Below are 16,877 nucleotides of genomic sequence, written 5' to 3' on the forward strand. Positions count from 1 at the left end.
AGGAACAATTGAATGAACCAGGTAAACGAACATTGTCTTTAACGTCTTTAATAAAATAACGCATTTGTTTATTATTTCAAATACAGGAGAAGAAGACCTTGAGAAAATTATATTAAATGTTACAACATGGGGGGAATCATAATCACTCTAGATTTTTTTTTTTTTTTTTTAATCGTTCGGCCCTAGTTGCCATACTCATCAAGGAATTTGATGCAGTCTTATTATTCCTCTTAAAATGTCTGTCAACGGTTTCACAAAATTTAGAGGAAACGTTATTTTATCCTGTATTGTTCTATCCCATGTCTTTATATAAACGTAGGTCCAATATTGCATCCAAATTTCTTGGTGAAAGACGGTTGTCTTTCTGTAATGCCCATTCTGCCTTGCCACTGTGCCCCAGACCCTACATTACTGGGTGAGTGAGGAACTAGCTGGCGGAGTCAGTACTGCAGCCTTTCTGTCAAGTGAGGGCAACCTGCAAGAGAGGTGTAAGCAGGTAGAACCGGCTCCAACACATGACAAGTATCCAGCCTCGCCTGTCCAGTGCCTAACCAACAACTTTAAAGACTGCGTGAAACTGCGAGTGGCATCTCTTATTTACCTCTGGCATTACGCTCTAGCTTGTATGCTCTAATAACATGCTGAGAATTTGAGTCTACTGTATGCTTTGTGAATTTTTAACTCACCAAACATTTTTTGAGGCAGCCAGGAAATGAATAATACCTGAAAGGCTGCAATTTTCATTAATTGACTTGGAGGTCGTCGGATTTGTTGCACAAAATTGCTTGGGAATGCCGGAATGCCGGTGTAGGATCCGACTAACTGCACCTTTTTGCCTGTCTTACAGTCTAACAACTCTATTTTTCTACTTGTATGCATTGTGTTGACCTGTTTGTAAGATACAGATATTCAGACAATGTTAAAGCATTAGTGCAAGAGTGGGAATTTAACACGAATGTTTCAAGTGGCCTTGCATAAAGACTTCCTGCAGATCATTTTGCAGTGCACAATCATTTCTTGTATTATTGTCATGGATTCCTTGTTGACATTGCACTGAGTAGCTTGGAGAGAGATGCATGTACCAAATGACTGACCGACTGTCCTCAATTGTGATGAGATGGGATGGTCGGACTTATAATAATTATTTTATCACTGTGCACTTGACACATTGACTTAAACATAGTCTAGTAAACAGTCCTGGCCAACATTATTAGCACTCATGCAAAAGCCTGGACAACCTGGGAAAGAGATGAACAACAAAATATTTTATTTATTTGTTATTATTATTATTATGTTATTTTAAAATGTTCACCCGTGACATTTATAGCAACGGAAAGAAGTCAAGTTAAGCATGGCGGTATATCGATGATATTGTGTAGTAGTTGTTTTAACCCCTCAGATAGTGATGTCCTTGAACGTAATGTGGTTGATATTGAAGATAATGGGTTCTTCAAAACACTAAAGAACATAACTATCCATCCAACACTCGCAAATTATTGCCATGGTAAAAGTTTCAAGGAAGGCTTCATTAATTTTATGTGTGGCTTGATTGGTAGTAATTAATCAGTTAAGCTTAAAATAATTGTAAAAATTGTTTTTGAAGTTATTAAATGTACATGAAAAAATAATGAAGTGATCAAACAAATTATAGACAAAAATATTAACTTTTTACTGCGGCAAATGATGTACATATGTTGTGAAGTATCCTTTTAATGTTTTAATCTGGTCAGCAGAGTATTGATGTCAAGCAGCAGAGTGCTGATGTCAAAGAGCAAGCACAAAATCAATTTATATGAATATTCCCCATCCTCTGACCAAGCAGTGAAATGTATCAAATAAAATTGTGCCCGGTGTTCTGCACATTAAGAATACCGCAGAGGTTCTTGTGCCATCTTGACTATCTTGAATATAAACATGCTACAATACTCAACCAAAAGAATAAAGACATTCCTTTGAATATTAGTACAAATTCAACAGTAAAACTGTGTTGCAATTATTTTTTTTTTTCTTGCTGATTATAACTATGCGTTTTGCACTTGTCACAGTTTTCCTTTCCGGACAATGCTCTAATACTTTATGAAGATGTTGATTGTCTTGCTGCCTTGCTTTGACGTAATTGTGTCTTACTGCTCTCAGGCAGCCCAGGTGGTGCTGATTTCCTTGTTTGAGCTCAACACGCCAGAGTTTACTATGCTGCTGGGAGCTCTGCCTAAGACCTTCCAGGATGGCGCCACCAAATTATTGCACAACCACCTGAAGAACTCTAGCAATGCCAGTAGCAGTGTGGTAAGTCGAGTGAACACTAGGTATGCAATGATATCAAAATCTCACATTACAAATTTTGTCACACAAATACGACCCCCCTACAATATTATTGTAGTATTATACAAAAAATAAAAGCAAACAAACAAAAACAAAGAACTTGGGGAAAATGACATTGTGGAAAATAAAGTTCATAATGCTAACCTTCAAAAAGAGGTCACCAAAGATCATCTGTGACATGAAACAAACCTGTCGCCAAGTCCAGCTATTCTTATCTGCAACATTTACTAGTACATAGGAATAAAAGGAACTCGCATATATCGTGGTCATTCAGAACATCAAACTGAGCTGTAATTTATTACATTTAGAGCACATTTTAACAACATCTATGAGTATGTTGTCATATGCATGCTGAGCCAAAAGCTGGCAAGATTTATTGGAATCCCTCAAATAAAATTGACACCCTGTTCAAATTTCAAATTATTCCAAAAATTCATGCCATCACAACTTCCATTTTTTTCACCACTAACATTTACGTTTTCCCCCAATATTTCCCGTTTTTCACCCCCCAAAAAATCCCATTCATTCTTAATGGCACATTCAACATTTCAAGTTTACACCATTCCAATTCTCATGAGTCATTCAACTCATTCAACTCATTAAGCTTTTCAACACACCCAAAATTCCTACTTCCCACACGTTCAACTCATTCACCCTTAAAAAAACCCACAAAAATTCCACTATTAAACATTCATTTGCATTGGAACATTCAACTTTTCAGATTTACACCTTCCCAATTTCTACATATTCAAGTCATTCAAGTCTCATTCAGCTTTTCAACGCTCCCAAAATTCCTCCTTCCCACACATTCAACTCATTCACACAAAACCACAAAATGTTTTATTCACCATTCATTTCCATTGGCAGATTTAACTTTTCCCTCAAATAAAATTGCTGTTGTATATATTTTGAGTTGCCACAACACAACCAGATCTCACACAAAAAAACAATGGACATAATGACAGTTTTATCACTTTTTAGTTCATAACAAAAAAAACAGGTTATCAGTAACTCAATCCTTTTTTTTCTTTTTTGGGACATTGCGTTTTAGGGGTCTCCAAGTAACACCATTGGTCGCATGCCACCTCGCCACACGCCCAGTCGAACCAGCCCGCTGACCTCTCCAACCAACTGCTCACACGGAGGAATGTCTCCAAGGTACTGTCACTAGCCATCTAGCCTGTTCTAGTGCAAGTCTTGGAATTAGCCATGTGAATGCAGCTTCAATGTGTTAAGTATCATAACAAAAAGCATCGCGAGTGAGTATGTCACTGAGTGAGTTGCTCAAGCGATCAACAGATTGATAGTAAATGTAATGTTGTGGGCATGTGCAAATATATGGTTCCAATTTTCTTCCAGTTTAATTCCATGTCTAGTCTTCCAGATTTGACTGTTTTAAAGTAAAAGCATTTATACATAACAATCAACTTTAACACTAGTTCAGCATCAGTTACTGACAACTGATAACCCGAAAGGAGTATTCCTGCTTTCAATTATGTGGAGCAATTCTCTGACAAAACTCTGGGCCTCCAGCCATGTCAAGATAAGACAGTATTTTTGTGTAGACAAGGTAAAAAAAAGTCTGCTATATTATCATCAAGGTATTGCCATTCATATTCTGGTGATGCAGCATCATTGCTAATGTATGTTTTAGAAGCCAGTTGGGCCTAAATTACAGTATGGGTGCCCGCTGCTGGTTGATGTTAAGCATCAATTCATCATGCTTTCAAAGCTTCAAAATGTAGCACAAAAATCCTTACATTGATTTATGGCCATTCAACAAAATGCAATGTGAAGATTTTACCTGTAGAGCATAAAAGCTTTTGCCAGTGCAATGAAGCAGGTTTGCAGGTAATTCAAATGAATCACTAAAATATCTTTTAAATGCATGTGGCCAATAACAATACTCTATCGTCGGGGTTTGATTATTGTAGATGGACTGTAAAGTAATAGTTTTTTTTAATTTTTTTAATATGAGATTGTCTATATCTGTGATGTTTATAACTTCAATCTTACAACTCAAGATTGGTTTCAAATTTGACTTTTCTCTTTCTGCACACTTGTTTTTTTCTCTTTCTCCTATTAACACCACCACCCTCCCACCTTGTCTTGTCTTGCGATCTCCTCCTGTTGTTTAATTCCATCTTTCATTCTCTCACCGCTGTCTGTCCGTCATTCCCTCCTGACCGCGCTGTGGCAACAGTCGGTTATGGGGTTGGGGGGTCGATGGACTGTCAAAGCAACCCCCTGCCCCTACTCCTCTTCCTCCGCCTAACTCCACCTCTGCTGCCCCTTCTTTCAGGGTCCTGCGCAGAGCACACTCACCCAGGTAATTAGGTGGGATGAGAGAAAAAACGAGATCGAGCCAGATCTAATGTCATCAAGAATCTCAAGTTTTTGCTGATTGTGACACAAAAACATTGCTTCATTTATTTAGATCATTTTTCTGTGTGAATAACACATTGTGGACTATGGGCCTGATTTACAAAGATCGCAAATAGCGGGTGCTAAATTACAGCACGTTTTTGTACGTTTTGAATTTTGTATTCACTCACTATAAAAAAATTGCAGGCGCTGTTGGCAACACGTAAAAAAAAAAAGCTACAAAACTAACAGTGGATATGATTGTACACAAAACATCCCGACAGCTCATAACGTAACGTATTTAATAGAGGCTTTGGTTCACCATGGACTGTTTGGGAGAGAGCAGTGCCAGCATAAAGTTTGAAGGGTGGAGTTGGAAATTTTAGTGGACGTGGCAACAAAGCATTAAAGGCTTAAAAACAATGTATAAACTGCATAAAAGCAAAGCAGCCAATGAAATTGGTCTCGTGTTTGGTAAATCATATTAAATGTGCTAAATGAATCATCAAATCAAATTTGTATACTTCAGCCACAATGCACAAAATGCTCGGCAATCCTGGTTGCGCAATGCGCACAGTTAGTATATCAGCCCCCGCATCTGTTTGCGTTAGCAATAAAGTCTGTGCCTATTACGTTTGCAAACTATTTGTAAATTTGTAAATCAGGACCCTCTATGCACTAGTACTAACCCACCACACTTGGAAAACTAACCGTTTTCAAGCTTTGGTGTAGTTACTTGTTTGGTGACAAAAGACCAACTGATTACTTGGCATGTTAATTTTTTTTTTTTTGGTCTGATTTTGTGTCAGCGTGATGGAGTATGACACGGAGAACATGAACTCAGAGGACATTTACAGCTCACTCCGTGGCGTCACAGAGGCCATCCAGAGCTTTAGCTACCGCAGCCAGGAGGACCTGAATGAAACGATCAGACGAGAGGGCAAGCGAGATGATGCAGTGAGTCACAATATTTGGAATACAGTAGGAAAATAATGTTTCATTCATTTTTAAGTGGAAGCAAACTACAGACTACAGAATGGTTTTTTTTTTTCTTAATTATTGCTGTGATTAAAGTAATCAAAGAAGATCCCCTCTCATAGACTGTACCACTTAAATCACAGATTTTTCACCCATCAAAAGATTGTCCCCCTCTTAAGTGGCGTTTGCAGACATGGCGCCACAAAGCATTTATGCTTAGGGCATTTGTGACACTTTTCATAACTCATCATACTTGGTATGCATGTTCTTAAATGTATGAGCATTTACTGTAAGTAACGATGTGGTGTGTGATAGGGATAGGCCGATTATTGGCGCCGATATTCTGCGTTTTGACGAATATCGGCATGGGCCTTTTTAAAACATGTGATGGTCGATAATAAATCAATCTAAAACTGTGTTGAAATCAAAAGATACGTGAAAGTTAAATTTTCTGTCATTTTGAAATTTTGGAGAACTTCATTTATTGTCGACTATGACAGTAAATGGGTGCTCCCTGAACTTTTTGTTAGAATTTGATAAAGGTGTATATTGTCAAAAAATTATAGTAATAATAATACAAGAAAACCATATATTATGCAAATCTGAAAAATTGTTCAATAAACATATGCTTAAAGACGTTTCAACAAAGTTAAGACTTTGTTTTCTTTTTTCTTTTTTTTTTCTTTCTTTTTTTTCTTTCGATTTTGATGCCAATATTGTCTTTTTTACAAAAAATTAATATCGGCCGCCTTGACTACTAATAATCGGTATCGGCCCTGAAAAAAAATGGGTCTATCTCTAGTGTGTGATGATAGGGGATTACTTACTTAATTACTTCCTTTACCCTGGTTATCTTTTTTTCCTTACATACAGTAAAGTGCATATTAAATTACATTTGAACTCTACAGACTGAGATACACATTCATCTGATGTTTTTTCACCAAATTTTTATGTAAATCCTGTGCATCATACAGTATGTGGGTTAACTGACATGATTATGAACAAACTGATTTAGTTCAATATAGTGAAAGTTTATGTTTTATAACATTTTAACCTGCTCTCTGTCTTCACTCCTCATGTGATGATTTCATAGGCTGGGAGAGAAGGAATAGCGTCAACGCCTGGTTCTGACGCGCGCCTGGGCTTGGATGTACCGGAAGGGGGTCGTACTGCTTTGGACAACAAAACTTCACTCCTCAATACGCCATCACCGCGCTCCTTCTCCGGGCCGCGAAGTCGAGAGTTTGCTCCTTACGGCCACGGGGAAACAATCTGTACCTACGACAAGAGTGCCCTTAAGGAGGCTGTTTTTGATGATGATGTGGAGCAGTTTCGTGACTGTGAGTTTTATTTATTTATTTTTTTCTTTTCATTAATTAATATAAAGCACTGCGCAAAAGTTTTAGTCCACCTCAAGCTTTTACTTATCTTTTTGAAATGTTAGTGAGGCTCTGGATAAAGGAACATTGCACCCCCCAGAATAATAATGGAACCACCCTTCTCTTTGTCATCCTTTGTAAACCATAAAGTAGCCCGTTAAGTAGAAACAGATGTTCAAACAAAGATGCTTTGCAATTTTTCTTCCCCCTTCATAAAAAGTACAACCTTGAATAGGATCTGTGTTCCACTGAGTGGCATTGTAGACACAGCGATTAAAAGTGTACAATAACAAAATTCATCCATCCGTCCATTATCTTAATCATCATAGTATAATTATAATTTTACAAGCTGTGCATTTTATTGTTTTCTGACCCAGCACCCTCACTGATTGAAAAAGCAAATACTGTATACAGTACATGCAAAAATGGCAAATATACATGCAAAGACTGCATAGGACCTCTCGACAAAAATAAATGTTTCTTCTAAGTTCTAAAAGTTATTCCCACCTCTTGAAGCAGTATGTCTTTATGTTTTTTGTTTTTTATTTTACTCTTTAAGTTTAGTGGGTTCAGTAAAAGGAGTGTTCCATTTACATTATTGTCATAACAACAAATTCTGTAATTTGTACTTGGGAGTCATTGTAAATATTATTGTAAAGATAATGTAGTGTAAATATTTCCCAGAAAATTTGTTTTTCTGAGTGAATGTGGGGAGGGGAAGCAGCATATGCACGTGTTAATGATCAGAATGGTGCCACCTCTGCGTCAATTTGAACCAAGACAAACCCTAATGTGGAATAGTGTTTACTCCTGTCACACATAATCAAACATTTGTGTTTGTTGTCATCAGAATCTGTTTCCCCATCCTCCACCTTCATGTCTCCTCCACTCCTTTCCCCTTTAGGCCGACGTAAAGAAAGTGGTGAAAACACGATGATGCGCTCTGGTAAAGATTCCGTCGCTGTCTGACTCTTTGCTGAGTGTTTGGAAAAACTCACAGATAGATGACTAAACTGTCCTAATTCCTTTCACTTTTTGTTTGTGTTTACACTTGTTCATCTTCCTTAACTCTTCTGCTTGTGACATTATGGTGGAAAAGCTGCTGTAACTTGGCACACATGATCATATCTTGTCATAATTTCACACATTTGTTGCGACTCTCGGCCTGAAGACATCTACAAATGTATTTTTCACGTAGTGGTAGCGCCATCTATTGGGTAAAGGAAATATATATTTTATTTTTTGTTATTTTTCTCCCAGTGGTTAACCAAATTCACATCATATTTTCTCGTAATAGTGTTTAGGCCTTTAGGATACTGCAACGCGAAGTTTCTGAATTTTCACAAAAAGATGTTGCTATGGAAACATGCTATTCGCCAATAAAAACACTATTTTTGAGGGTCCAAACATGCACAAAAACTCATTAAACTTTGAAAACACATTTGGCCTGGCAACAGCATCAATGTTTTATTAGGTTATTGTGCGATTTAAAAAAAATGTCTATAAAACATCCCATACAAATTTTTGGCAAAGCAGCGCTGGTTGTATGTGTTACCAAGATCCAGCAAAAGTTGGAGACGCATGTAAGAGCCCAAGACCTACAAAATCTGTGAAGCTCTACTCTAAACTCAAAAGTTAGCCATTTTTAATTTCCTTTCAAATTTTGCCTCACTTTTGGCCTTATATTCTATCAAATCATCTTTTAATCTGATGTACTTAAAATTCACACAATCCCAATTCCAATGTGCCACTATCCCAACATGCCAGCACCCCAACATTGAATCTTTCCGGAAAACGAGCCAGAAATCAAACCAATGATGCTACACGAGCTATCTTATGGCGTTGCTGAATAAAATACGCCTCGCCTCTATAGAGCAAGTAACTTGGAGTCACTTTAAGTGACAAGATGGGCATGCGCTCTGCTCTTGGCTTTCAAAGGGATCTGGGAGTGCCCACGTTGTCACATTCTACCTTAATGCTTGCTGCAAACCAGCAGCCTACCAAGTGCGTTCCACTCTTGAAGCAGGGAAAAGGTGGTGGTGCCTCACAGTCCAAATGACTCCTCTGCTGTTCTCCTGTTTCAACATTGTGTATTGAGTACAGTGCAGCACATTTCTAGAGTAATTCATACATGGAAGTGTCTGCTGCGTCGTGATCGGAATTCCCCAAGTACAAGGCTGTTCAAATAAGGGGAGTGCATTAATTGGTATAAAAAATAATTTGCGTTTGAATGGACTATAAGTTAACTAATTATTAACGTGCTAATTTTGACACCCCTATTACTTGATGATCTGTTATGATATTTTACTTTACAAGTGTTAGGATCAAATATTGTTTTGCTTTCTGTCATTCTCTTTTGGTGAACAGTTGGTCAGGACAACTCTGACATGGTCGCCGACCTGCTTAAGGAGTTGTCCAATCACAATGAACGCTCTGAGGAGCGTAAAGGTGCCCTGGTGGACCTTCTGAAGATCACGCGAGAAGACAGCCTGGCTGTGTGGGATGAACATTTTAAAACGATCCTTCTCCTCCTGCTGGAGACACTTGGCGATAAAGATGTAAGTAATCTACTTTCTTATTCTTATGATGCAATTTTGAGGACACTCAGCAGCTATTATCCTCCCTTGAACCCTGCATCCCAGGGTCCGTGTTTAAATAGAATTCTAGTGCAAAGTGAACATTTGTATTTTGTGTTTCTGCTAGCATACTATCCGAGCCTTGGCGCTGCGTGTGTTGAAAGAAATATTAAAGAATCAACCAGCTCGGTTCAAGAACTATGCGGAGCTAACTATCATGAAGACCCTGGAGGCCCATAAAGATTCTCACAAAGAGGTACATTGCTCCACACAGAATGTGTCAATCAATTTTTATCAGCTCTAGCCTTTTTTGTACATCTCTTCATAAATATTTCAAATTTGAATATAAACTATATATATATATATATATATATATATATATATATATGCATTTTTATATATATATATATATATATATATATATATATATATATGCATTTATATATATATGCATACATGTATGTATATGCATATATATATATATGCATACATGTATGTATATATATATATATGTATATATATATTTTGTATAATTTATATTTTTGCAGTACTAAAATAAAGTGTAATTGCAAATACACAGCAGTAGGTGGCAGTGGCACTCTTATTGTCAATGTGTGCGCAGGGAGTATTATCTTTGGTGTAGCTTTTAAAAAAAAAAAAAATTTTTTTTTTAGCACAGAGCTGAACAGGAGTGTGCGCAGGGAATATTATCTTTGGTGTAGCTTTTTTAAAACATTTTTTTTTTTTTAGCACAGATCAGAACAGGAGTGTAGGGGTGTGTTCAGAAATACACTCCGAGTGCACTCTGTGTATCTCCAACTGAAACGTGTTGTTCGGTTATTCAGAGTGCCACAAAATAGGAGTGAAGGAGCGTGCTCTGGAGCTGGTGGTTGTTTACCGGTGTTACTGAAAGAGCCGCTGTAGCTAATACAGTTCAAATGAGGATTCAATTTTTTTTTAAAGGCAAATTGATGCACTTTAAAACTTTCTGTTACAGACTAAAAAACAATGTTAATAAGGTTATTCTTTTATTGTAAGTTGATCAACGTTTCTTTTTTCTTGAGTGATTTTATTAATGTTAATGAGTATACAATGTTATGCAAAGGTGGACTTAACATTTTTTACAGACAAATGGTACTATTTGTAGTCGCAGCAGAGAGTTTGGGAGTAGCAAAATATTTTCTTTTTCCTGTAACAGTAACAGAAAATAATCGAGAAGCACTGGCATGTATAAATGTGTGTATTCATACATATATGTGTATATACTCAAATGACCAAAAAATGCCAATGAGAGGATTGTTTATAAAGATAAAAATGATGTCTTTCTTTTACTGTTTTTGTTCATGTGATTTTTCAGGTGGTGCGTGCAGCTGAGGAAGCCGCATCAACACTGGCTGGATCCATCCATCCAGAACAATGTGTCAAAGTGCTTTGCCCAATTGTCCAGACAGCCGACTACCCAATCAACCTGGCTGCCATCAAGATGGAAACCAAAGTCATTGAACGCGTTGCGAAGGACAGTCTAATACAGCTGCTGGTGGACATCATCCCAGGACTCTTGCAGGTTTCAGATTGTTTTGAGCCTTTTAGCCTATTTTAGCCTATTTTGCCAGCTCCAATGTGGTATCAAAAAAGTAGCATACGCGATAACAAAACCCCACGAGCCTCAAACAGAGGGTGAATTTTCTCATTGTCCGCAAGCATTTGTATTGAAAACAGTTGTCTTTGACGTGCCGCACATCTAGTTATGGCAACTTGTGTCTGAAAGGCACATACAAAGGCTGTACTGTCACACCAGTTTTGCCAGGTTTGAAAATGGCATTTACTCAGCAGTACACTGCAAACTCGCCACTGGCCTCTCACATTTTTGTCATGAGCTTATGCTCAACTTGAAAAACCTTTTTGAAAATGATGCCAGCAAAAAAAAAAAAAAAAAAAGAATCATATTTTGACACAACTACAAATTTCAAAGTTCAGTATTGACAGCTTCAAATCACTTCAATTAAGTTTAAAGTTTATTTGGTGATTTTACCTTTTTATGAAGTTTGGATGGCTAATCATGTTGAAGTGTGAATGCTAAAAGAAATGCAGAATGAAGAAAGTACTTTTTTTTTTTTTTAACCCTTATATTGTGTTGGGGTCAAAATTGACCCGTTTTGAAGTTTAGGTACGTAAAAAGTACCATTTACTTTTATGTACCGGAACGAGGCTTCATCTAATCGTCAGACACAACTATTTTAACGCAGCAAAATTAATTTTCACAAATTCTAAAGGTCTCAAAAAAAAAAAAGTGACTTTTGTGGTGTTATGGGTCAAATATGACCTGGCAGTGAATACTTGCTGTTTAATACTTTGCTAGCTGTATTGATGCAAGTATTTTGAGAACAGCAGAGAGGCATATTCTGCCTTATTTTTCCCTCGAAATGTTTGTATGTCTTCCCACACTCCCAGTTGTCCTTCCGTGTGTGTATTAACACGGCATAATACTTCTGTGCCATTGCAGGGCTATGACAACACCGAGAGCAGCGTTCGCAAGGCCAGCGTGTTCTGTCTGGTGGCTATATACTCCGTAATTGGGGAGGAGCTCAAACCCCACTTGGCACAGCTCACCGGCAGCAAGGTACTGACCAATACCACAGATTGACCTTGTGGTCTGAAAAATGCAGTACTTTATGCTGGTTTTTGTATCAAAATAAAACGTTTGCTATCAGCTTCAGAAAACAGATGTGCCGTGATTGGTCGCTACGTGAGCCCTGAGTAACTGTGATGTGATTTTCAGTTGACAGCAAATGACAAAATGGCCGCCCCTTGAGATGGCTAAAAACGGGTGGATTTTGCTGCTTAACAAATTCCACAAATACAACATTTTAGACTAATGAAGGTGCATATAACATATTATTGCAAACATTTTTGAGCGGTTGACTTATCTTTAAAAGAATACATGGGAAGAGGACCTTGAAAAAAGAATTGCATATTAAATCACAATGACATGATTGTTCTAAATCGTTCAGCCCTAAATTGATCCCTCTTTGCCATCAAAACTCGTCTGTCTGATAAGAACACTGTACGAGTGCAACTTGTTGACTTTCTGTATGAATGTATTGTGTCCTTGTTTGTTTGCAGATGAAGTTACTGAATCTGTACATCAAGAGGGCCCAGACCACCAACAGCAATAGCAGCAGCTCCTCAGATGTCTCCTGTCACAGTTAGCTGGAAATCATGCAGATGAACGTTGGCGTCCTTCTAGCGGCGCCACCGGCTTCAAACCGCACTTCTCTTCTTCGAATCACAGAATTTTATTGCAGTTTTCTTGCGTTTAACTGTCTTATTTTAACTCCTCCGCCCAGCACTCTTGTTCTGAAAACTTTGGAATGTAGTGTGGATGAGGAGAGATCATTTTTTCATATTTGTGGAACCCGTACCGATCTTTGTCTTACTGTGCACAGTTTGTCTGTTTCCCCTTTAACTATCAGATTTGGCTAAATAAGAAGTTCACTCACCATTCAGTGAACTATACTTATTAACCCTCGGGTGAAAGAAAATAAATTGAATTTAAAATAAATAATGTATACGTAAGATACATAAATGAAAACGAACAGAAAACAAATATTAGTACTGTATTATAATTTCAGGTTGTATTTAAAGTAATTTGGGGTATAGCGAAGCCTCTGCATTTGAATGTTTTTTTTTTTTTTTAAATGTCATTTTAAATTGCAAGTGGCTTCAATTAATAGAATCCCCTTCTGTGTAAAAAGTACAGATTTATGTTCAACATGCCTTTCTCAAGATGGAATTGTTTGCGAGGCTGCTGTTGGGCGAAAGTAACTCGAGTGAAAAGAAAGTTTTAAGCCTTGTAAATACTGCTGATGTCTTTTGTTGCTTGGAGTTGGGAGAGACCAACAATCTGACGCTGTAGTCATGTTCATGTCATGCACACAGTAAGGTTTCTTGACGGCGACTGCAGCGAAGGCCTGGCATGTACAAAACTGTAAATCAGCTTACGAAAACTGTGAATCTGTTGGGGGCGTGGCGGGCAACTGACCCTTGTAAAGATGCAAACAGTGTTCTTCTGTACCTGTATGTAACGACAGTCTCTACGATAATCGGAAACCCCACACAAGTTAGTTTGTATATACACTTTTAGACCACTGCTTTTCAGCATTTTTGCGAAATGTAAGTTGCCTCTGTCAATCTTTTGCACGTTAGCCTGCTTTTAACTTGCAGCACATCGTCTTTGCGCTGTGTGAAGGGCCCAGGTTTTTGGCTGTTCAAGTGCACTTGCAACATTGTATTACTCATTATTTCAATTTAGGGTCGGTGACCGTTTTAGTCTTTGGTAGCGCATTTGGTCGACACACCATTCAGAAAGATTGTTTTCATTTTAGCATCAAATTAAGGTAAGGTGTCAATGGGTATGAAAAAGCTTTAAATGTTTGGAAGTCAACTACTCGGGTTAAATATGATTATATACAATTACAATCCACTTTTTATTACAACAAACGTATTACTGACTTTGGATTTGAAGTTCAGCTGCTGCGCAAAGATTCTCTACTTGATGCAATGAGTGATTTCCCTGAGAATCCCATGCAAACAGGCCCATTCTTCTGACTCAAGTAAATGAATGTACATAATTTCCTTTTCTCTTCAACGCACATTTTCATTTAGAACACACATAAATTTAGTGGTACTGAAAGTGACAACGAGCCCTCATACAGGCCAATGTCTGATACTTCTTTAATTTGACATCTTTTTGACAGTTTAAATAATTGTCAAGCCTGTTTGTTGTCATTCTTCTGTCAAATTTGTACTCGGTGTAAGGGAGATTTAATTATCCATGTCCAGACACAGGTGAGGCAGTATTCCAATTACAAACGGTTAAATTTTCTTTTGTTTCGTTATTTTGCCATGCAAAATGTGTCCTGATATTTATTTTACTTAATAATATTTTATTTTATTTCCTCAAACTGTACAGAAGGATGTATTTGGTTTACAGCCACCCTTGATAGACTTGCAACAATAGAAATTGTTTGCTCGAGTAATAAACAGACTTAATGATCTGGAAATTCTCTGGCTGTTTATTTCACGTTGGTCAACTTGCAAACTTGTTTCTAAGCATGCTGAACCTTGCTCTTTACTCACATTAGGTTACTTGCAGCGGTCTTGTCTGCATAGCTATTTGCCCATCCTACCATTACGTTAGGAGAAGCTCCTCTTCTTACTATTATGATGCCAACCTAGAACGAGTGTAAACATTTCGAGATTGAGAAGAGAAGTGAGTAGCTATAATGTTTTGCATTCATTTCTTAATGCTAAAATGGCATAGCGCTGTAATGCAGTAATACAAATACAATCCTTTTTTTTCTCCAATTAAAGTGGAAGTCAACCCCCAAAAAGTCCATGTAATAATTGTTCTATCAGTGGCAGAGACAGAACATGGCTAATGGGTGGGCCTGGAACAATAAGGGTGGGCCTGAATGTTTCTCACGTTGGGCACAATCCTCCTGTCCGGACACATCGTATATTCAAATAAAATGACAAACTGAATAATATGAAGTAAAGATCCCACATAGACCACCACAATTATGCCATTCTTAATATTCAATAAAATAAAAAACACAACAAAAGGCAAATTAAAAAAAAATATTTAAAACTAATTAAAAATATATATATGGTTTTTTAAATTTTTTTTTGTTACCTGAGCCCTGAGCATTTTCACTGGACAGAAAGTGATAAAATGTCCGCCCCCAGGGATGGCTAAAAACAGTTACATTTTGCTGCTTAACTCACATTCCACAAATGCAATATTAAACAGAATGCCATGTTTAGACTTATGAAGGTGCATAGAACATATTATTGCAAAGATTTTTGGGGGGCTGACTTCATCTGTAATTTTAAGCCTGTTACTGCTATTAAGAGGTCTACTTCAAATAAATCACCTGAGCCCTTAGCAACTGTGATGTAATTTTCAGTCGACAGAAAGTGGCAAAATGGCTGGTCCCCTGGGATGGATAAAAACAGGTGGATTTTGCTGCGCAATTAATTCATACTTCACAAACTATACCGGTAAATTAAATATAAAATTAATTATTAATCAGAATACGTGTTTTGACAAGTGGGGCTTCATATAACATATTGTAAAGAAAATTGTTGGGTTGACTTTGAGGATTTTTATAGCAAACCTGCCAATGAAATGGTCATGCAACTGTGTACAAATGTCCCCTTCCTCAATTGTATTGCCCCTGTCTTGTCTTCAAACGGTATTCTTACAACTGCAATGTATATACTGAAAAATAATTGTGAATGGCAATGTTAGCTAAATTTATATCGAAATATATTTTAATTATAGCATTACACAGCATTGCAACCATTTGTCTATTGTTGCTTGATTACCACTGTGAGCCAGCAGAAATTAACTGTAAAGTGACAAGAAGATGAACCAAATGTACAGCAATGTTTTCCCGGCCGGTGCTCAGCCCTGATTATAAAACCGAGTTTTTACACTCGTGCATCGCGTGCCACTCAGTTCAGTAGCCTTAGTTCAGGTCATTCTTGTATTTTCCGCAAGAGGGCGCACTAAGCACATAATAATAAACAAATAATAATACAGTACTGTACAGTGCTTTGTATTCCTACTTTTTTTTTTAGGGCAAGCTACCGGGCCTCTAAGCTTAGGAGACTCACGGATCAATAATTACATGAAAAGCTGTGACAGAATGACGGATAAAAAAGTGACACTTGAAGAACAATATTATCAAAGCTGATTTAATTTCAACAAAAACAAACATGATCACACTGAATTCATCATTGTGTTACGGGATCAGTCTTACACTTCTTAATCACTAAGGTATATATATATAATTTTATAGCCTTCCTAAAATTCAATACCTCATGAATCGGAATTAATAAACATTATGGACCTTCCTTGCACCCCGAAGACCACTGCCACCCACCCCTGCCGCCTTCTGTGAGCTCTGAGCCATAACCTTTGCGCACTGATGATAGCACAATGTGGCATTTGTGACTCTATTTTAATCTGGATGTTGTGCAGTATTGACAACGACATCTTCCTCTCAGAGTGGACTACATTTACGGGCCTTGTCCTGGCCACACTGGCCTCACATCATTTCTGATCTGCTTTTACTCTGACAACCCCTTGACCCTTGGGGGTCATTAGAAAACTCCAGAATGGTCTGTCTGGCTCCCAGCCCATCTCACATTGCTTGTTTTCCTTCCAAATCACTATATTTAACAGGGACGC

General features: G+C 37.6%; 1 protein-coding gene across 21 annotated transcripts in view; it reads left to right on the forward strand.

Moving 5' to 3' along the window:
• The window catches only part of clasp1a (cytoplasmic linker associated protein 1a), a 53,438-nt gene extending 38,756 nt beyond the window's left edge, over positions 1–14,682 (forward strand). For 16 of the 21 annotated variants that reach the window (XM_086051368.1, XM_086051370.1, XM_086051375.1 and 13 more), the window contains 11 exons: positions 2,137–2,286; positions 3,374–3,480; positions 4,526–4,651; positions 5,496–5,643; positions 6,758–7,004; positions 7,948–7,989; positions 9,411–9,601; positions 9,747–9,875; positions 10,977–11,183; positions 12,123–12,239; positions 12,743–14,682. In XM_086051368.1, coding sequence (XP_085907494.1) covers positions 2,137–2,286; positions 3,374–3,480; positions 4,526–4,651; positions 5,496–5,643; positions 6,758–7,004; positions 7,948–7,989; positions 9,411–9,601; positions 9,747–9,875; positions 10,977–11,183; positions 12,123–12,239; positions 12,743–12,829 — 1,551 coding nt within the window. In that variant the 3' untranslated portion in view covers positions 12,830–14,682. Of the gene's footprint in view, positions 1–400; positions 497–2,136; positions 2,287–3,373; positions 3,481–4,525; positions 4,652–5,495; positions 5,644–6,757; positions 7,005–7,947; positions 7,990–9,410; positions 9,602–9,746; positions 9,876–10,976; positions 11,184–12,122; positions 12,240–12,742 lie in introns of all 21 variants that reach the window. The other 5 variants (XM_086051389.1, XM_086051379.1, XM_086051372.1 and 2 more) reach the window with 5 other exon arrangements.
• Positions 14,683–16,877: the final 2,195 nt, after the last annotated feature.

Source organism: Filicampus tigris, chromosome 14 (genome assembly GCF_054856515.1).
Source record: "Filicampus tigris isolate MCC_2025a chromosome 14, RoL_Ftig_1.0, whole genome shotgun sequence".
NCBI classification, from domain to species: Eukaryota; Metazoa; Chordata; class Actinopteri; order Syngnathiformes; family Syngnathidae; genus Filicampus; species Filicampus tigris.